At 40.8% G+C, this 22,399-nt stretch overlaps 2 protein-coding genes across 8 annotated transcripts in view; both read left to right on the top strand.

Moving 5' to 3' along the window:
- denr (density-regulated protein) lies at window positions 1-5,482 on the top strand. 4 transcript variants are annotated; one of them, XM_084047864.1, is made up of 8 exons: window positions 1-154; window positions 1,204-1,317; window positions 1,460-1,479; window positions 1,903-1,986; window positions 3,053-3,143; window positions 3,483-3,599; window positions 3,709-3,848; window positions 5,176-5,482. In XM_084047864.1, the coding sequence occupies exons 2-8, from the start codon at window positions 1,209-1,211 to the stop codon at window positions 5,218-5,220; spliced, it is 606 nt and encodes a 201-aa protein (XP_083903990.1). In that variant the 5' UTR covers window positions 1-154; window positions 1,204-1,208; the 3' UTR covers window positions 5,221-5,482. The 4 variants fall into 4 exon arrangements, with proteins under 4 accessions (XP_083903990.1, XP_083903992.1, XP_083903989.1 ...); XM_084047866.1 differs by having other exon boundaries at window positions 1-150; window positions 1,199-1,317; window positions 1,903-1,987; window positions 3,063-3,143; XM_084047863.1 differs by having other exon boundaries at window positions 1-150; window positions 1,199-1,317.
- Window positions 5,483-6,683: 1,201 nt separating this feature from the next.
- clip1b (CAP-GLY domain containing linker protein 1b) overlaps window positions 6,684-22,399 on the top strand; it is a 47,134-nt gene continuing 31,418 nt past the window's right edge. For 2 of the 4 annotated variants that reach the window (XM_084046586.1, XM_084046589.1), the window contains exons 1-9: window positions 6,696-6,812; window positions 11,262-11,461; window positions 12,643-13,035; window positions 13,879-14,021; window positions 15,132-15,256; window positions 15,902-16,103; window positions 18,493-18,690; window positions 19,682-19,785; window positions 21,417-21,477. In XM_084046586.1, coding sequence (XP_083902712.1) covers window positions 11,374-11,461; window positions 12,643-13,035; window positions 13,879-14,021; window positions 15,132-15,256; window positions 15,902-16,103; window positions 18,493-18,690; window positions 19,682-19,785; window positions 21,417-21,477 — 1,314 coding nt within the window. In that variant the 5' untranslated portion in view covers window positions 6,696-6,812; window positions 11,262-11,373. Of the gene's footprint in view, window positions 6,813-7,305; window positions 7,369-11,261; window positions 11,462-12,642; window positions 13,036-13,878; window positions 14,022-15,131; window positions 15,257-15,901; window positions 16,104-18,492; window positions 18,691-19,681; window positions 19,786-21,416; window positions 21,478-22,399 lie in introns of those variants that run through there. The other 2 variants (XM_084046587.1, XM_084046588.1) reach the window with 2 other exon arrangements.

The raw sequence follows: 22,399 nt of genomic DNA on the forward strand, positions 1-22,399 counted from the left end.
GAAGAAGAAGTAGTACGACTTGTAGTCAGAGGCGTGCTCAAACTATCAGAACTACTGTTCATTTAATAACAACGCTTATCCGAAAAGAAAAGTTCTATTCATGTGGTGAAACGCACGCGTATTCCCTATAAACACGGTGTTTTTCGAGAGGTGGGTACCTAGGCAATTGTTAGGTTTCTTTTGATGAATATAAATGACCATGTTGTGCGCTAGCTAGCTAGCATAATGCTCCTGTGTGTGTATGTGTTGCTAACGTAACGTTTTACTGTCAGCTCACTTATGAATGAATGAAGCCATTATATTACAGTCGGACCAACTCGTCAACACAGTATGGTGTTATTAATATAAATATTATAACTTTGCATGGCAATCCCTTGAAACAGCGCAGCTATGACCGCATGTGTTAGCTGTATGATGCTATACATGACGCCTAAAATAGTGTTCCCTGCAGTGATCAGGAGCATATGGCATATTATTTCACACGGCTTTGTGTGGCTTATGGTTCACACAGTAAGATCCCAAGTGTTCTTTTATCTCTGTGTGCACAGATCTAACCGTAAAGGGGGTCTTTCTGTTCACTCATAGAGTCAGAGTCACAATGACTAAGAAAGGAGGTGATGTCTAAATGTCAGATTGTCAATAGATGGAAGGCAACGTCATGATTATGGGCCTTTTGGTTTGGGCCATCTAAAGAAAAATAGATGCTACTATAGCAGTGGTTTTCAACCGTTTTCATATCAAGGTCCATTATTTATCCGGCATTTGAGCCACGGACCACCATTTGATGAGATTTAGCGTCTCAGACCCAAAACTTTACACAATTCCATGCTATATTGATGTGGTGCCATAGGAGAGATGATAAAAGGCAAACGTTGATCATGGTAACAATTCTTCTACATTCTAATTGTTTAGACTTCTTGTAGGCCTACATTAAGTAATGCAGATGTTCAACAATAATTTAACTCTTGAGAGCATAACATGAAACATTTCATTTTACGCTCTCAAGGGTTAAAGATCTATACGGGTCCATTTGGTTACCAACTCTCCATCATTTAGCTGGGGACCACCTGGAACCCCCTCAAGGACCACTGATTGAGAACCACTGTACTAAACAACTGCTGAATAAGATGCGAAGTATGTATGTATGGAAATTGTATCTGAGGAGTATTTTACCATCCAGAACTGTGTGTGTGTCCAGGACAGTTATCATGGCTGCTACTGAGATGGAGTCGAGTTCTCCAGAAAACAAAGGGGACCACCACCATGGGACTGCTGACTCTAATTCCAAGTATCCATTGAAAGTTCTGTACTGTGGAGGTAATAACGTTTCCAGTTCAACACAATCCTGCCTCTGGCCAAATTATTGCACGTTTCTGCCTTCTTAAGAACGTTTTCACTGGATCCCTATACAGTCATATGTGTAATCATAATATCTTGATTATCTTCCCCCCTTGTGTAGTGTGCTCCTTGCCTACGGAGGTACGTTTCCAACTTGAAACCTTAATTGTCATGTTATACTACATATTCACTCAATATGCTGTAGCTTCAAATTGCATGTTTAATGTGTGTGTAATTATGTAACCTGTATATTTGTCTCGCCTAGTCAGCTGATCATGGGGAAATCTGACTTCAATGTAGTGGCTAGAACAGCGGCAGGGACCTCTGTTAACAAACCAATGCTGGTACCGTCCTATATGAAGGACCACCTTAAAGTCTTTTGCAGTGGTTCTGCAATGCTGTTATTTTATATATATATTTTTCATTTCCAAGTTTCTACACAGTTCTAGCCCTCTACATTGAATTTAGATGTCACCAGATGTATCGGTAGGTGGAAATCTCCAATAATCTGGTGATGGACTACCGGACTGTATGTAACGTTTACCCTGTCTGCTCTGTCTTCAGTACTGTGAGTACATGCCTGAACCTGCCAAATGTAGGCAGTGGCTTGAGAAGAACTTCCCAGATGTATTTGCTAGGATGAGTGTAGGTGAGTTGAGTTCCGTTCGATATTTTATCCACATATTTAATTTAACCCATTAAGACCTAAGGCAGATTCTACAAATGCCTTCTTAATCAGTAACTAACACTTTCAAGATTTTTCAAAAATAATGTTAAAAAATAGCAGATCTACAAGCTCGCAGCACGGAACGAAGTGACACGCTGTGAGCTTGTAGAGCTGATATTTTTGGACTGGCCAGCGCAAAAATCTAAAATGACACGAATGCTTTTCTGGTATTAATGGGCTTAAGGGATGGTTTTCTAGTTTGTTTTCTGCTTCATGTTAAAAGCTACAGATGGGTAAAACATGGCAGTTTGCATAAGGCTGACGTTGTAGCACACTTATGTTGTAAGCAATGCAGGTAACTGATACAAATTAATAATATGTGTGCCAGCACTGTCCAAGTATGCTTGCAGACGGGCACCGGGCACATTTAAATCTTAACACATTGATTATTAATATTATTAGCTCCAGCTGCTTGGCTTACTAGCCTGCCATGTTTTTACCCTAATGTATAAACAAACTACAAAATCAGCCTAGGCCCTAGACTTTCATGCCCTTTAAAATGTTTTTATTTGTTTGTGTGTGCACACTCTTCTTGTGACATTTCCTTGTGCACTCCCATTTTCATAAACAAGTAAATAAACCTTTTAAAGCTGTTTTTGCAAGTCGACTGAATGCCTACAATGTAAAATCTAGCAGTGGTTCTCAAACCTTTTCACGCCAAGGACCCCCAAATTGATATGTATTTGGCCACGGACCCCATTTCAAAATATGTTGTCCCAAGGGACCCCCAGAAGATTTTGTGGGTTTAAATGAATCAAAATTAAAACAATCAGAATTTTTCAGATATAAAAAAAAATAGCCAATCAAACTTGTAGATTGGCTATTTTTTGAATAGTCAAAGTATAAAATACGGTTAAAGGACCCCTGGGGGTCTCCGGACACCACTTTGAGAATCTCTGATCATAAGTACTTATTGTCTGGCTGCAGCAATAATGCAGTAGATGGCGCTGTAGTGACCCCTCGTTGCTTGTTGTATTTTGTCCTACTGGCCCTGAAGGAAACGCACCCAAGCAGGAAACTGCCAGTGGAGATGTTCCCCCTGCCGGCGAGGAGGAAGAGAAGAAGAAACAGAAAAGAGGTTTGTTGTCTTAAATCTGTTTTCCGATTTTAGATTTGTTTAGGTTTTATAACAAGGTGTTAAAATGTACCCCTTAACCACTAGCAAGCTTCGTGGACATGCCACTATATGAAATGGCAAGCTCACAATGTGTCAAGTCCACAATGTGTTGTGAGCTTGTAGATTGACTATTTTTGTGCGAAACGGTCGTAAAATAGGGCTTACATGGTCAATATTTGTCCTAAATGTATTCTCAAAGGAATAATAAAATGTGTTTTGTATGAAGCTGCCTTTGCCGCTATTATAATTAACGTAGTAATATCTAGCAGCCTAACAGTCGATTTTTTTTCTATCTTTCAGGAGGCAGAGGCCAGATTAAACAGAAAAAGAAGACCGTGCCTCAAAAAGTTTCAATAGCGAAAATCCCAAGAGCCAAGAAGAAATATGTCACACGGGTGTGTGGTTTGAATACATTTGGTAAGTGTGAACTAAGTGTACTTCTACTGAAGACGAGTAGACAGAAATTGAATAAAGTTGTATTTTTAATGTAAATATTTATTTTGTGCGTTTTCTTTTTGCCCGTCAGATATTGACCTTAAAGAGGCGCAGAGATTCTTTGCCCAGAAGTTCTCATGTGGTGCCTCAGTCACAGCGGAGGATGAAATCATTATTCAGGGAGACTTTACAGATGACATTATTGATGTCATTCAAGAGAAGTGGCCGGAGGTACGTTATTTGTGACATAATGTTCAAAGTTGGTTAAACGTTTAACTGCCTTCTATTGCAGTGGTTCTCAACCTTGTGGGTCAGGATCCCCGGGGGGGGGCACATGTTTACCTTTACAAAATGTAATGCCTCAACTTCTACCATTTCAAGTGCTTGTCAGGGTGAGGCGTCCCCAGTTCAAATATGATTATTTTGGGGGGTCGCAGCCTGAAAAGGTTGAGAACCACTGTTCTATTTTATCGATTAGCTTACCATTATTTTTGTCCATGCATGCAGTGCATTATGGAACATGCAAGTTTTCAATGAAAACTGGCCTTTCACATAGGATGCACATGAGCTGCATCTTGCATTCAGCTTACCACTATGTGCAAACCAAGAGTCAAGCGGAAAAAACAATAAATATCAGCGGGTATTTAATCAACTGTATACCAGCCATCTTTTTTTATAGTATCTTATCAATAGGTAATGTAGCGAGCTAGCAGTAATAATATGGTAGATATCATAAATGTAATACAATGCAAATGTTTTTTGTCTCCGCCAGAGGTGGAGAGGATGTTTTCGTCCCCGTCCTTCCGTGTGTCCGTCCGTCTCAGCCAAGCTAACATTGGTCAAGCTTCACGTGACACGTGACAATATGTTGTTACCAATGCTTTGATTGGCTAGCGAGACGCATGACGAAAAAAAAAACTATAAATAGGTGTCGCTTCAAAAAATCATTTATATTTTTTGAAGTGCCAAGCTAACATCAGCCAAGCTAACATTGGTCAAGTGACACGTGACAATATGTAATATAAATAGGTAAGACAGGATTAATTAGGAACAGTACTGGCGGAGACCTGTGCTCCGAGGAGCACATTTTCTAGTTTTTTTGTGTTTTTGTTATCACAGTAGTCCAGTGTTCTGTGGTCACACACACACATACGTATTTCCTCCGTCTTGCGTTCACAAAGTTGGTCCATTTAGCCCTGCACTCTCTGGCTAGCTATTTGCTGTGCTTTGAAAAGTCAGTGACTGGAGGGGTCAGAGTTTAATTCAGTTGAACTTTGAGTGCAGTGGCAGGCAGTATATGCACTGCAACTCTCCATTGCCGCCTATGTGAAAGACCAGTAATACTGTAGGTTTCATATTCGCAATGTGTCACAAGTACATTTATATAGGCACATAATGTGGCTAAACAAATCATGTATTGTATCATGTTAAACTATGGGAAATCTAGGTATTTACTGTAAAATACCTTATTTTATCACACCATTGGGAATCCAACTAATGGTTTTAACTGATATACACAGGAACATAACAGAATAATACCAACATTTCTTTCTCTTAGGTGGATGATGACAGCATTGATGATTTGGGAGAAGTCAAGAAGTGAAGACACTATGCACTTTTACTGAAAAATGATTTGACATGTAACAGCAACAACTTGGCCAAATGCACACACATCAATGTTAAAAGTTGTTTTATATCTATTTTATTTACTGTATATAAAACTGTGGATGTGGCCACATACTTGGCATTTTAGTTATTGATAGCTGCTTTCTCTCTCATTTGCCAAAGGTGTGGTACGATGTGAATTCCTCTCAAACGCTGTTCACTCAAGCTGACTGTAGCCTAATAAATTTAATTCTCCTTCACCAGTTCATGCAAATCCCTCTTTCCTAGTTTTTATTTTTTATTGCACGTGTCTAATTTTCACTGAGGGATTTTCTGAGCAGTTGCTACAGATATTTCTTCAGCACTAAGTATTATTTCACTTATCTCGTCCGAGTCACTTATGTGACCCCAAGTTAATTGTTTTTTCAGGGACACTTGCAACCCACTCTATACCCAGGAATAAATGTATCCCTTACACAATATCGTTGCTATCAGATAGAAACCTCTTATAGTTAAACTTCATGTTTTTCCCCTTGTAAATTAACCTGTTACTATAGTGTCACACAAAAGTATCAAAAATAGCAGATCTACAAGCTCAAAATGTGTTGTTTTGAGGTTTCTGAACAGCAACGATTTTCTATAATGAAGGCACAATCCTTAAACAAGATATTTATGACTGTTGTTGCTAGTTGATATTTGCTCGTTGATAAGCAATTCTCTAACAGGTGTGTACCGTGTGAGTTTGAAAATCTGCATCATGGGCTTCAGTATCCTCTTCACCTGGCACATCTGACTGCTGTGTCATCAGTTCTTCATTCCCACTGTTATTGTCTTCTGCACAATCTGCATTACGTGGCAGCTTACAAATAACGCTATGGACAGAGGGGAAAAGGTCAAGCCAGCTGTTTGGTTTGGCTTTTATATTTATAACCCGTTTATTCTCTAGCACTATATCATGCATTGATGTATGGATCCTCAAGTTAACTGTGCCCAGGTGAGAAGTGGGACTGCAGTAGGCCTAGTTGTGTGGGCACACATGACGTGGAACTGCTTTCCATGTTGTTGAATATATATATATTTTAAATATGATTATTTAATGTCTTTTAAGACATTTTTACAATGGCCACTAAAACTATAGCAATCCAATTTACAGTCTTGACCTATTCATTTAAGTTACTGTGTCATACAGTCATACAACAAAAGCCAGTGTTATTATTGGTCAATTTCCATGAAACTAATTTATTTAAAGACAACAGAGTCAGAGAACGACTCTTGACTGCTTGTGTGTTTGAATAGAAAGTAAGTAAATCATTTGTCACTATAATGCACGTGTGGAGACTGAAGAGGAGCTCTGCCAAAACAGTTCAGACCAGAGCCTGACCAGAATAACACGACATGGCCTACGTCACGGACACCATGACGTCATGGTTCTGTCAGACAGTCTAGCAGGGCAGGGCAGCGCGAGGACTGGAGGAGGCTATACAGTGATATCATCTGTCTGGGAGAAGATGCAAAGCTCACCGTCACGTCATCCACTGCTTCGATAACCGAAAAAAATCCGATATCTACCCTAAACCAAGCAAGAGATCAGTGAGTTTCATTCAACGTGTTCGTGTGGTTTCGTGTTGCTCCCACACTGTGCATTCTTTAACATCAGCTTAGCTCTGGTCCAGAGCGTTAGTGAGTTCTCTCTAACCACGCTCTGCCAGGCGCGCTGCAATGCTAGTAGACCGAAAATTCCACTGCCGTGCGAGGTCTCCGTCTTTAGTAAAAAATAAACAGAACCATTTCGCTACTTACCGAAACAAAAGCAGTTTTGTGTTGTTGAAAGTCTATTCTCTAGGGTGGGAAGCCTCTCAGGACCCCACCTTCTCTGTATAATACACCCTTTGGGCAGAAAATAAAATGTGTTCGCCAGAGGGAAATGATTGTATTTACTCCACTGCGCCCTCTACAGATATGGTCAAAGGTAATTTATGTTGACCAGATCTGTAGAGGGCGCAGTGGAGTAAATAAAAGTATTTCCGTTTGGTGAACATATTATATTTTCTGCCCAAAACTTTTATTATACAGAGAAGGTGGCGTGCTGAGATGCTTCCCACCCTGGAGAATAGACTTTCAACAATACAAAACTGCCTTTGTTTCGGTGAGTAGCTAAATAGTTGTGTTTATGTTTACTAAAGACTGAGACCTCGCGCGGCAGTGTAATTTTCGGTTTATGAGCAGACCAGAGCACCTGCCAGAGAATTCGAGAGAACTCACTAACCCTATGGACCAGGGCTAACATCAGCTATGCTATCTCTGCTAATCTCTAGCTAGCTGTCTCTCATATAAGCAGGGACTTTGTGACCAAACATTTAGGCTTTTGGACAGCTAGAAATCCATTTAAAGTCTAATTCAAATATGATGACTGTAACATCCCATGATGTGTGATACACTCATTTAGAGATTCATTATTGCAGTCAATAGCTAAGCGCCCAGACAGAGCTGAGAAAGAGCAAGCTCATCTGTTATTTCAGCCAAAGTAACACTGTTATAAAACAGCACAAAGCTTTATTTCTCACAGTCAGTGATGTGTTATGTGGTGGTATGTGTTATTTTAACATACAAACATCATGTATAGCCTGCATTTTCACAGCTCAGGGAGTCAGGGTGTTTGTTTTGTTTTGGTGTGCCTGGGTGGAGAGGGGAGGTGGAAGTACACTCAGCTGACAAAACATCTCATCTTACCTTCATGGATCAAACTGACCTATAAAATCCATAGTGTTAATCTGTGAAAATGTAATTGTCTGCTGCTATTTTGATGTGCTGGATATTGGCTATTTTCCATCAGCTCAAGAAGTATTTCTGCCTTCTGTAGTGCCACCTATCCATTGCAATCTTTTAAATCAGGGACCTTATGTTATGTATATTGGTATTTGTATATCGTTGCTGTCAGGTAGAAACCTGTATCTCCATATTTCAAATGTGATGTTCTTTCGTAAATGACTGCCCTACTTCATCATACAAGTGTGTCACACAAATCGATCGTCTATTTTCACTATTTTAAAATGTAAATAACAATAAGAACAATAAAATAATAATAAACCAAAGAAAGTGCTCCTCGGAGCACAGGTCTCCGCCAGGTCAGGTAGGTTATTGTGGGCCAGCAATGTTCGGAATTCGGCAATCAGGGTGGAATATGAAAAATCGGACAGATCCGTCTTGATCACATGACTATAGTCAGATAATGTATACCGATTAGCGTAAAGTTTGGACAAAATCTGTAGAAGTAATATAAAAAAATGTGTTTTGCAAAAAGCCGCCTCCTGGTGACGATATAACAGGACAATGAGAAAAGGGTGGCATTTTTTCCTCGGCCTAGTGGGAATATGCGTGCAAAGTTTCACGACAATCGGACGTGGTGTTCATGATTTGAGGCATTTTGTTCCCCACTCCTGCAAACTTTAGATGCCAATCTTAGCCAATCAGGATGAAATATGAAAAATCTGACAGATCCCTGTTGATCACATGACTATAGAGATAATCTGTACCGATTTGCGTGATGTTTGGACAATATCTGTAGGAGTAATATAAAGAAATGTGTTTTGCAAAAATCTGCCTCCTGGTGGCGCTATAAAAGGATGATGTGAAAAATGTAAGCCTGAGGTTTTTCCTTGGCCTCTAGCAAGAGTGTGTGCAAAGTTTCACGCTGATCTGTCCAGTTATAGGTAAAAAAGCGAATCGGCCTGTTATAGCCAAACCATAAGGCTGATTTTGACAAATGTAGGGTGGCATTTCTTCCTTGGCCTAGTGGCAATGTGCGTGCAAAGTTTCACGGCAATCGCACGCTGTGTTCAGGATTTGAGGCATTTTGTTCAAAACTGAGCACTCCTGCAAACTTTGGAAGCCAATTTTAGCCAATCAGGATGGAATATGAAAAATCTGACTATACTGTGTACCGATTTGTGTGATGTTTGGACAAAATCTGTAGGAGTAATATAAAAAAAAATGTTAGGCCTCCTGGTGGTGCTATAACAGGCTCATGTGAAAAAGTTGGGCCAGAGATTCTGCTCTAGCATCCAGGGAGTGTGTGTGCACAGTTTCACGTCGATCGGAAATTAGCTGTTCACAGACGGACACATACTGACACACAGACGGACAGGGTGCAAAACGTCTCTGCCACGCCTTCGGCCTGGCGGAGACAAAAAGGAACGGTTTTGGACATAGAGTTTCCACCCAACAGCAACGATATTTGATTTAACTGTGCCTTCCTGTTATTTGACCTGGTCTGTGTTCCCTTCCTCTCTATTCTTTCTCCCACATTCTAACTATTCATGTAACTACAATGACAATGTTTAGAGCTTGCACCAAAAATCATTTCACCCACTCTTTCACACCTGTAATCATGTCGCGTGACAATAAAGTGGATTCTCATTCTAATCTCACTCTTGAGAGTTAAGTGTACACATGTAACCAAATGGACTCTCTGAGTGAGATTAACACAGGATTTTACTGTGGAGGCTTAGCTATCTAACAGAATGTCTACTCTAATGCAATATATATAGACATACTATATCATGCTATATCTTGAAGCACAGCATTGAAACACATCCAGTACATCCAGTGAAATAATATAATAAACAGATAAACATCTCACCAGTCACTGTAGTGTCTATATCCTGTTCAGAATCACAGGATATAGAGGTTAGGTTTTTTTCATTTATGAAACAGAAATTCATATCCAGATTCTTCTTTGTCAAGTTCTGCAAATGTACTGCCTGGTACTGGCAATTCTGTCAGTGGTGTTGAGTGGAAACATATTGCATACCCAGTATGTACGTTACACCTTAAATACACCTTAAATATGTAACACAATGTTGACACACACTGCTGTAAAAGGCCAAGACTGTAACACACAGCAGGCTACATTAGTAGTAGTAAACTATATATTTTCTATAGATTTACAGCTTGATTTTCTGTCAGTTGTTCTGAATAGTGTAAGATTACAAGTATTGCTTTGATAATAATAGATACCGTGGTGGTAACCACTACAAATAGGACAGAGTAGGTTCACTGACAGTGTTGTGGATTTAAAGTAGAGGAATCCATCCACAGATTTAGATTTTGAATTAACAATTAAATCTACGTTTCAGCCACAATTGGGTCAAGGGTTGAATTGGGGTTAAGTTCCTGTGCCGTTGCATCATGTCCATGGGGTGTACTTGTACACCAAGCTGCCTCACGCAACGAAAACAGGAAACAGGATATAGGCTCCTGACCATGAGGCCACTTACCTGGCACAGGAATTTACGGAAACTGACATAAAGCATGACACAAGCATGTGACGCAAGCATGAAGTCAAGGCAGAGAGCTCCACATTTCTATTTTCTATCTAATGTATGTCTCCCAGATGAGGTGAACTGTCTTTTAACCCATTAAGGCCTGAGTCCAATTCTTTAAAATGTTTTCTAAATCCTAAAATATTTTTTCACGATTTTTCAAAAATAGCAGATCTACAAGCTCATAGCGCGGCACTCGGTGCCGCTTGTATTATTTAGTATATCTGCTATTTTTGAATAGCCAATGAAATGTGAAGTGGTATCAATGGGTTAATACACAATACATTCATACATTTATATGGTAGATTGGTTGAGATCAAAGTAAAACAGTTTATTTGTTTGCTGTTTGCAAAAAAATATGGTATTTGGTGCTGTCAAAATGTATCTTGGCTGGTAACACTAATCTCAAACAGAGTGCACACATGCAAATACATTATACATTTTGTTTGTATTATTTAGTCTATAGCGTTTGTACAGCTGGGTTGACATTAAAGAAAGAAAACGAGTTTGCTCAGACTCGGTATCATTCGTTGTACTGATGGATTCATATTGTATGAATATAATTTGTTTTCTTCTTGATCCACTGTAATTTGGAGATCTCACAGCTGTTGTGTACAGAATAATAATATATTAGATCTTTTTTTTGTTTTCGATCATTTATTTTAGTCTATTTGTTATAATTCAATTTGATTCACTCATTTAATTATTTTTTCCTCAGCTACCTTTCATCAAGCTGGGGCACTGTTGGGCGGTGGGGAAGACTTTAAGTCCCCCACATTGATGAGGTCGGACCCCCCGGAGTGCCCCACCCCTGCACAGGACGACACACCATGAGTGTAGCCAAGCCCAGTGGACTCAAACCCCCCAGCAAGATAGGACGTCCAGCTGGGGGGCCGGCAAAAACATCCCCCTCCTCTGGTAAGTAGCACAAGTTATTCCAATAAATAACCGCTTCTTTATTTGTATGGTCTTGCTTACATGCTGTGACGTCCTGAGTTTTGATTTAAATCTGACAGGGTGTAAATGTAACCAAATGTAACCATTTGGGAAAATTATGTATACATTATTTTACTGTGTATGTATTCATTTGAATTAAAGTGACCTCAGATTTGTGTACTTGCAAGGTACTGAGGCAGTTCCAGTGTCTGTTCACTATGCTGTTTCTGCTGTTATGCCTTGATTGAAATAAATGAATGGTTATGTTTTTATAATGTTGAAAACATATTTGATGTAATAATAATGATACCTGGAATTTATATAGCGTGTTTCTAAGTCGCTTTACATGTGTGTTTGAGGGGGCAAGATGTAGCTTTTAAACTGAATAGGCACATGAACATGCAACTTTAAAGGTGCAATCTGGAACTTATTTTAATGAATAAAACGTTATTTTAACCAATCTGTATGGTAGAGTAGGTTAAATACAATATAACTTGTACATCTGCAATGGTTGGAACTGGTCTCCCTACTCTTCCATTTAGAAATTTAGGCTAGCAGGCAAGATGCCTGGTTGACAAGTAATAATGTCTGAAGCTCTAAAGCACAATATCTGCACTGGGCATGCGGGGATTGCCTCTTGGATGAGCAATAGATGTTTGGTCTCCCACGTGGGAGGTCAGGGATTGATGGATTGCAGCTTTAAGGAAGAGGAAAAGGGCCATGTTGGTCATTGTATCCTGGTGTTACTTGACACTTAAAATAATGCATTATTGAGGGAGGTGTAAGTGATATTCACTTGTTAAAATAAGTGTTAAATACAATGAATAGCTCTGTATTCAGATAGTAATCATTGCTATAGTGTTTGTTCAGTATCATGTGTCTCCTCTTCTGTCAAGCCTTTAGTAAACATAAAATAAATGTTCAGGTCAGGAATTAGGATACCAATTGTATCCATTCAGGAGAGACTGAGAGACCCCTGTTGCTGAACAAACACTCTATAGCAATGATTGCTATGGGAATATAGAGCTTAGACCTTGTTTTCTTTCTTCTTTTAATTTGATTTAATTTGATCATTATTGTTGTTGTTATTATTATTATTTATTTATTTATTTTATTTCCCAAAAAATATCACTTAACATTTATGCTTACATTTGTTTTTCCAGGTACTCCAAAGCCAGTCCCTCCTGACAAGCCCTCGGAGGGGGCGTCCTCTCCCACCCAGGATGGAACGGGGGACTTTCAAGTAGGAGAAAGGGTGTGGGTCAATGGGAACAAGCCTGGGTACGTTCAGTTTGTCGGGGGCACACAGTTTGCCCCCGGGCAGTGGGCAGGCATCGTGCTGGATGAAGCCATTGGGAAGAATGACGGCTCAGTGGCGGGGGTCCGGTATTTCCAGTGTGAGGATGGGAGGGGTATATTCACAAGACCCTCCAAACTAACTAGGACCGAGCTTCCAGAGAAGGAGGCAAATGGGGGACAGGCAAGTCCAGCCAAAGGAGACACAGCACCACCTCCTGAGTCTACACCTGCTACACCTGCTTGCCCAGCCTCCACTGGTAAATTCTGAACTTGTATTGCACGTTAACCGAAAAAAATAAGATTAAAGTGGTGTGTTGATGTTAATCACATGAAACCTGGGAATTTCATAATTTGGCAAAGATAGAACATTCAGCAAATAGAAGAACCTTCAATGAAAATACAAGAGCTACAAGCTCATAATGTGTCACTTTGCGGCACATTGTGAGCTTGTAGACCTGCGTTTTTTGCTACGTGACGCACAATGACGTATATAGAGTTTAAGTGGTTAAAATAAGTGTTAAATAGAGTAGTAATCATTGAGTTTGTTCAGTGACAGGCGTCTTTCCATCTCTCAATTGACTTCAATTCAGTTTTAGTATAGTGCTGAATTTGTCTCAAGAGTAAGACACTTTACTAATGGATCAGATAATAGGTCCAGTGAACAGAATATACATTTTACTCAATCTGGAGAGATGATAAATAGGTTGAGTGAAATTAGAAGTGATGAAACAAAGACATGAGCAGACAAAATTTGATCTGGAGCACTATCAAATTGAAGCTGATAAATGATCTATAGTGGGGTTCTTTCTCCTTGAATTGGATTGTATGAAATTGGTATGTCAACCTGAAAGTGTATTTTCTCTTTAGTAAAGAGCTGCAGAATCGGGGGGGGGCCCCTGTTACTGAACTCTAGCAATGATTACTATCAGAATGTAGAGCTATTTAAACATATCACATACCACCCCTTAAATGACGCAATTTCACGAGGATGCGGATATACTCAGTTCTTATCTGCATGATTTAACTACTGTACAGCACAAACTAAACAGTACTGTATTATGTGCAGGTATGTCTATATTAAGGTTGTATTCTTGCTTCAGCTCAGGGCAGCAGTGGCATCAAGACAAGTGGCACACTTACCAGAACCCTCACACTCACAGCCAGTGAGTCAGTGTCCAACCTTTCAGAGACAGACTCAGCCAAGAAGAACCGACGAGAGTTGAAGCTCGGAGACCGTGTTCTGGTAAGGGTTGTTGCTAAGGTTCTGCTAAAGTGTCATTATTTACACCTGTTATTAACTCATTCAAACCGGCAACGCATCTTTGTAACCACTTTAACCATTATTTTATACTTTGGATATTCAAAAATCGTGAAAATGTGTGTACATCTTTGAATATATATATATAATTTTTTTAAGTGAACTAAACTGAAATCTTTGCTTCTGGGTGTCCCTGGAACAACGTATTTTGAGATGGGGGTCCTTGACATGAAAAAGTTTGAGAACCGCTAATATAGTAATATACGTTTTTTATTTCAGAAAGACATTTTATAGAATCGGCCTCAGGTCTGAAAGGGTTAATCACATGAAGCAGCTGAATTTGGAGCATCACTATACTTACTATACTTGCTGCATCCGCGTTTTCGTGTCATATGATCTGTCAGCAGCTCATGTCCACAGGGATATCTGTGTGCATCCAGATTTCATGACTGATCATACTTTATACACTGACTTCACATGCACTAGAAAATGCAATTAGATACTTAGTTTGAGGTGAGGTTGAGATATGTCACTACCAAGACTTGAACTAGAAGTGATGTTTGTTGGCAGGTTTGTTAACCACTTGAACCCTAGCGTCCCTATGCTGGGGGTGAACATTCGGCAAAAATAGCAGATGTACAAGCTTGTAGATCTGCTATTTTTTGGTGTTGGGGGGGGGGGGACTCCAGTCAACGAAGTAGATAGGGTTAAAGTGGTTAAATGGAATAGAAGCAGAATACAAGCAGGAAAACAGGAATGCATAGAAATAAATGATGCAAAATAGAGTAAAACTAGGACGGTAGACATCTTGTCACAATGGCCTCTTTCTTACCATGGTACAAGTCCTTCAATTGTGCGGAAGAAGGACATTAGATTATACCTTGTATTGAGTGCATCCTGAGTTGCTGTTGCTCTTGAGCGTGTGTGCGTCTGCAGACACAAACTGTACTATAATCACATTCACAACCACGTTGCGTCCACTGTCCACAGACCCTTGTACCTATGTGGATGCGGCAAGTATAATCATTCCTTCTGGTTAATAGTGCTGCAGTCATTTTTACTTGACATATAGTTACTATCTCTCTCTCTGTGTAGGTGGGCGGCACCAAGGCAGGTGTGGTACGGTTTCTGGGGGAGACAGACTTTGCTAAGGGAGAGTGGTGTGGAGTGGAGCTAGATGAACCGCTTGGCAAGAATGACGGAGCTGTAGCAGGGACCAGGTAAGACATGAACCTCAGCTACCGATCTGAGGTATACACGGTAAAATCCCAGTGTTAAATCTGCAATCCGCAAGATTCATGTCCTTTCGTAGATACAAGGCCAGGTTGATAACCAACATTTCTTCCAGTGGGCTAAGACGGAACTCCCGTTTGTCCAGGGGAGATATTTCCCTTTGAGCTTCAGGCAATACTTTTTGTCTATACTACTATAGTTTGTTTGACTATTCATTTAGAGCCTGTGTTTGGGTAGGAACACTAGTGGTTACTAGTGTTCCTACCCAAACACAGGCTCTAAATGAATCAGTCAGTGGAAGAGTAAGGAGACCACCTCCAACCACTGCAGTTGTGCTAGTCATACACATTGGTAGAAATAACGTTTATTAAAACAAAGTTCCGGATTGCAGTTTTACTGTAACCCTGAAGAGTGTACAAATGGAACCAAATGGACCAGTAAGGGCCCAAATGGACCGCCGTAAGGGTCCATTTGGTTAGATTTGTACACTCTTTCAGAGTTAAAATAACACAAAGGAATTTACAAATGGCATCCACTCAGTTCTGGAACTGGTGTCAAGGACAAAGCTTCTAAACTAGCAGCTATTACTGGTTAGATTGATCTGAAGTGTCCACTTTTGGTTTGCTCCTCAGGTACTTCCAGTGTCTACCTCGGTATGGACTGTTTGCTCCGGTGCACAAGGTGACGCGCATCGGCTTCCCCTGCACCACCCCTACCAAGACCAAGAGCTCCCGACGGAGGTCCACGCTGAAGAGGAGCCCCAGCGCCTCCTCCATGAGCTCCATCAGCTCCGTCACCTCGTCTGTCGGCGGAAAACCCAGCCGATCTGGCCTGGTGAGACACGCATACTGTTATGGCTGAGTTAGGATGTTGCACAATCTTTCGCGGTCCCAACAACATGTTGCTACTTGTATGAGTTAGTGACAAATAAAACCTTCTTGATTCTGATGCTGACATGGCCCCTTTGCCTGACAACAATGACATATTGTAAAGGGGATATATGTAAACAATTGTGTTAAATAGCTCTATATTCCGATAGCAGTCATTACTTAGAGTAATGAGACTCTATAGAGCTATAGAGCGTGCCAACGCGTCGTCACCACGGGGGGGGTGCGGCATAGTAGCGCAGACATGTTTGTTTTGGGCAATGTTAAGTCAACCTGGTTTATACCCCTCAAAGATGTCCGCTGCTACCAAAAGACACCTTTTTGGTAGCAGCGGACATCTATAGAGTTCAGTAACAGGGGTCTCTCCCGGTCTTTAGTAAATAGAACACATGATCAGGTCGGGATACCAATTTCATCCAATCAGGAGAGAGAACTCATACTGGATGCATGCTAAACAAGTTTCATTTTAAGTGATGAAACTGAAAAATGAATAAAACTGGTATCCTGACCAGAAAATGCATTTTCTGTCCCCTGTTACTAAATAAACACTCTTCTATAGATTACTATCAGAATATAGAGTTGCATCAACAGGTCTCAAAGTACACAGTAAAATCCTCCGTCTTCATTTAACTCTCTTTACTTTAAGTGTACACTTAAAGTGTTAAATGAACACTGAAAAGAGTTTGCTGTGTATAAATTACGTCTCTTCTTCCGTAACTGTCTGGTAACTGCATTGATTGCCGTGACCCAGTGTGAAATAATATCACAGTAGGTATCTCAGTGTGATGCAGCGTGTGTCCAGTCAAATCCAGCTTTATTTATAGAGCACATTTAAAAACAACACAGTTGACCAAAGTGCTTTACAGTGAAAAGTAAAAAGACACCATATAAGAACATAAAAACAGAGAAAAAAACAGAGAAAAGCACACACAATCATCATCATCAATCATAAAACACAAATAAACGCATAAAACCAAACAGAGTGCAACTCTAACTGAGTTAAAAGCTAGAGAGTAAAAATTGGTTGTAAGATGATTTTTTTAAACACAGTGGGGGGGGGGGGACAGCTTAAAGACGCACTGAAGTGACATTTTCGGGCATTTTATTTTGAAGGTTCAGCCTGAAACGTCGGCTCAACGACTCTAAACCAATCGGAAGGTCCCATCCCTTCAGGCTATGGGACGTTGGATCTCAATCACTTCAGCCGTGGGCAACACGGCTAGTGTTTGTTTACAAGTGAGAGAGAGACGGCCAGTGAAGCGCGTTTGCTACTACCTGGCTTATTTCTAACCTATAATGTTTTCAGATACATATTTTAGTGTGCAGATGAAGTTTAAAATGAGTAATACACTCATCTTCAATGAGATTCAAAACGGAGTATCTCTGTAATTAAAATCAGCCGTGTTTGAAGAACGTGCAGCTATGGGAATCAAACAGGTGCATGTAATCAAGATTCATTTATATTCACGAAGGTCGAGTTATGTCATCACGCAGCACGTTTTCGTTTACAGGAAGTAATTAAGATTGTCTTTTTAGGGACTTTAGATGTAAAAATACACAAAAATGTTTTTTTTTTCATTTTTTTTGGCATCTATTGTTAGGTATGCCCATATGATGACCACGGATATGCTCTAAAAGTGTGAAAAACATATTTATCATTTCACTACACCTTTAACTTGGGGAGAAGAGGAGCTCATTCCAGAGCTTGAGGGCAGCGACAGAGAAGGCTCGATCCCCCTAAAGTTTAATCACTTAAACCCTATACTTGATGTACTGGAGTCCCTCAGGGCTCTATAATAGTGACTTTTCTGTTTTCGCTCTACACTAAATATCTCCGCTGAAAATAGCCGATTTGTTGCGATGCGTGGTGAGCTTGTAGATCTGCTATTTAAGGTTTCCCCCAGAATACAGATGCTGGGCTTTAAGTGGCCTGCATGTTGATCTCAGTGTCCTTGAGGGGACATATAATTGAATAATAGTAATAATAATAATCTTTAGGGATATTTGTCTTCACAGTCTGTACAAAAACAAACAACAACACCTAACCATATAGCACAAAACAAACAACATATCACACGACACCAAGACAATACACGAGGTCCCCACTACACACAGAAAACCATCCTATCAACGGGGCCAGTTTGTTTAATGCCGCAATGGCCGAGGGGACAAAACTCCTGCTAAAACGAACCTTTGAGTTAGAAATAGCGATACAGGGGATGGTCAGTGTCATTTGTTATTGTAAGTGCTAAGCGTGTGATGGCCTTATTGTTGATATCAGAAAGTGTGGAAATTGAAGGAGGTCAGAGATATTAGTGTCATGTGTGTGTGTCCAGCTGACAGAGACGTCGGCGCGGTACGCCCGCAAGATCTCGGGCACCACGGCCCTGCAGGAGGCCCTGAAGGAGAAGCAGCAGCACATCGAGCAGCTCCTGGCCGAGAGGGACCTGGAGCGCCACGAGGTGGCCAAGGCCACCAGCCACGTGGGGGAGGTGCAGCAGGAGATGGCCCTGCTGAGGACCGGACAGGACCAGGTGAGAATGCATGCAGTTAGTTCTTAACCTGTGGGTCGGGACCCACAGGGGGGGGGGGGGGGTCCCCGCATGATTTTGGGGGGGTCCCCAGATGACCGTAAAGTGTCAATTTAAGGACTTTTAAGACCTTTTCAATACCTAAAAAATTGTCAAATAATATAAGAAAGAGGCAAAACATTTGAAAATAGCCGATCTGCTATTTTCACAATATTTATCTTTAGGAGACCGGAAACAGGTTGGAGTCTATTAATTCCAATGGGAGAGTGAACGTGAACACAGCTTCTGAATGATTCTTTAGCCCGATGTTCACTGAACTAAATATTGGACCCAATTGTCACAAGCCACACAATCTTCCCAACATTTTGATACTAAAATGGCATTTTTTAGAGAGTTTTTGCTGTCACAGCAACACACTCGCAATTGATCTAGCACCATGACATAGGATGTACGTGAGATCTGCGCCAGGCGGCGTCCAATTAGGAGACCATTTGTGTACGTACCATTTCTCCTCTAGTGGCGAAGCGACGCTTGAGCTATCTTCCTAAATTAACCATCTTTGGCCTTATCGAGCCATTTGGCCCATACAGCAGGAGCCTATCTCCTGTTTCTGTAGCGTGAGGCGGCTTGATGTACAGGTACGTCCCCCGGACATGACGCTAGTATGCTGCTCTGTCGCAGGGACTTACCCCCAATCCAATCCAAGGAATTGAGTAAATGCAGTACTAAGTACGTTTAAGTGCTGTGCTCAAGGAAAATGTTGAGGTACTTTTGCTTTACTTGAGTATTACCAACAAATATATATATACTTTATACTGTGTGTGTGTGTGTGTGTGTGTGTGTGTGTGTGTGTGTGTGTGTGTGTGTGTGTGTGTGTGTGTGTGTGTGTGTGTGTGTGTGTGTGTGTGTGTGTGTGTGTGTGTGTGTGTGTGTGTGTGTGTGTGTGTGTGTGTGTGTGTGTGTGTGTGTGTGTGTGTGTGTGTGTGTGTGTCAGTATGCCATAGATAGTGAGGCCAAGCTGGATCAGCTGCGTGTTCTGGTGGAGACGGCAGACAGAGACAAGGTGGAGCTACTCAACCAGCTGGAGGAGGAGAAGAGGTGGGTGGTGTTGGTCTGCACATGATGGGACCTGAACAAATGAAGTTAAATAGTGAAGGTTGTGCACATCCAGTTGGTCGCTAGAGCTGGACAAAGATTAACAGTTAACAATAATAAAAATCCTCACAACAGCATTGCTCCAAAAAGTGTTTTACTTACACAAAGACAGTGTCGGTACAACGTTTCGACCAAACATTATGGCCTTCATCAGGTGAGGCCTTCATCTCTGCTGTTGTGCGGATTTGTATTATTTTAACCTGAACAAATGAAACCATTTGCACACACTGGAGTTCAAGCTCTCTTTACTAGCTACAGTACCAAAGAGCTAGAATTACCAGTGTGCACATACTTTAGTTTTCATCTTCTCACAGAACGATCCTTTTAGCCACCATCTTGTCTACACCAAAATTAGGTGTAGTGTAGTCAAGATGGCAATTTTAACAAATTCCCCCAATTTCACAGCTTAAAATCACATAAAAACCCAGCATATTCCATTGCAAAATGAAGGATTTTTGCCTGCGTTTTTCTGGAGGAACTGCCTAATTATGATTTATACTTACAGTAGTCGTGTGCGGGTGTTGCGCATAAAAAATACCCGATCTACAAGCTCGCAAAGCATCTCACTGCGACGCGTTATTTTCGGCTGTTGTGAGCATGGCTATTCCTTCGAAGCCCTGAATTACTCTGTTCTGTCTTTTAGAGCACAGAGGTTCAATATGTGATTAGACACAACAGCTAACATGATTATGTGGTCTGCAGTTGTCTGTGCTTTGTCATCAAAAATGTAATAAGTCGCGTCCGGGTGACTTATGCACCACCGCAGAGATTAGGGGTTTGAATCCTCTGTGGTACATCGTCCTTAAACCGATGTTGTGAGCTTGTAGATCAGCTATTTTTGAAACATTTTAACAAGTCGTGAACATTTTTGAAACACTAATTTTAACCATTTTAACAACACATCATGTTCTCTTATGGGGGTCCCTGGCTGAAATTTGAAGATGGGGGTCCATGGCCAAATACATTTAAATGTGGGCGTCCTTGGCACGAAAAGGTTTGAGAACCACTGAACTGAGCATGTTCGTACGCTTGTTATACGTCCTCCCGGTGAATCTCCTCCCTGTCAGGTGAAAGAAGCTGCTGGTGACTTCATGTGTATCGGCGGAGACACATGCTCACCTACACCCTCCTTCATGACAAACTGTAGGGGTCAGCAGTGACGGGGGGGTACAGGCGTGTGGGGCAACTTGGGAATTGGTACAACAACAAAGGGGGAAAAGCCCATTAGTAATAAAAATATAATACGTCATTGTCACAGAGATGACAATTAAACAGATTTATAGGTACTGTAAGTGATCATTTTTTTTGTTAAATCTAAAAGTCTTTTGTTAAAATGTGAAAACTCCTACATTCTGATTGTAACAATTGCTATAGAATGATTGTTCAGTAACAAGTCTCCATTCCCTCTGGAGAGAAAACCCACTTTACTAAAGAGCTGGAGAGACTGGAAGACCCCTGTTACTGGACAAACGCTCGATAGCAATGCTTGCTATCAGAATATAGAGCTATTTAGCACTTTTTTTAAACAAAAGGCATCGCTCACTGCACCTTTAATTATGTCCTTTTTTTAACAGGAAAGTGGAGGACCTGCAGTTCCGTGTGGAAGAGGCATGCATCACCAGAGGTGACCTTGAGGTAACCAATGTTATATTTTTAGTCTCTCTCCCGCCTGTAATCTCTCTCATCTCTCTCTCTCTCTCCCGCTGGTTTCTCTCTTCGTCTAAAAGAGTAGTGACTTGACGTCACGTCGGCTCCCTGCTAACCGTCTCTCTCTCTCCTTCTGCAGGCTGCTTTGAAATGTTAACCCATTTAGACCGGGAAAGAATCTGTGGCATTTTAAGATTTCTTTGGCTATTCAAAAATAGCAGATATACAAGCTCATAGCGCGGCACCGAGTGCCGCGCTATGAGCTTGTAGATCTGCTATTTTGGGGGGGGGGGGATCGTGGAAATTGTGTGAAAATCTTTAAATATATATTCAAAGTGAACATTTCTAACTCAAATCTTTGCTTCTGGGGATTCTACAAATCTTCTTCTAACAGTTTTTTGAAAAAAACCTATGTTGCTGTTATCAGTGGCTCTCAAACCTTTTCATGTCAAGGACCCCCCAATAATATGTATTTGGCCGTGGACCCCCATCTCAAAATATTCTTTTTCAAGGTACTCAAAATATTTCTTTTCAAGGGACCCCCCAGAAGTTGTAACATGAGTTAAAAATGTTAGATTTTTCAAAAATAGCAGATCTACAAGCTTATGAGCTTGTAGATCTGTTATTTTTGAATAGCCAAAGAAATCTAAAAATGACCCACAGATGCGTTCCCGGTCTGAATGGATTAAGTTAACTGGCTCCTGCTGCTGTCCATAATCGTGGAACACTGATTATATCTTATCATAAATAATGATAATGATGACCTTTTGTGTTTTAACTTAACTCATTTCCAAGACCTAAGGCTTTATCGAAATACTGTATGCTGGTCAAGCTTTTACTATCCCCTGCGATTGCTGTATGTATGGTGTTTATGAAGCTGTCCTCAAGCCCGATTTATACTTTGTTGTAC

Source organism: Gymnoscopelus microlampas, assembly GCF_963454915.1.
Source record: "Gymnoscopelus microlampas genome assembly, chromosome: 21".
In the NCBI taxonomy this organism is placed as follows: domain Eukaryota; kingdom Metazoa; phylum Chordata; class Actinopteri; order Myctophiformes; family Myctophidae; genus Gymnoscopelus; species Gymnoscopelus microlampas.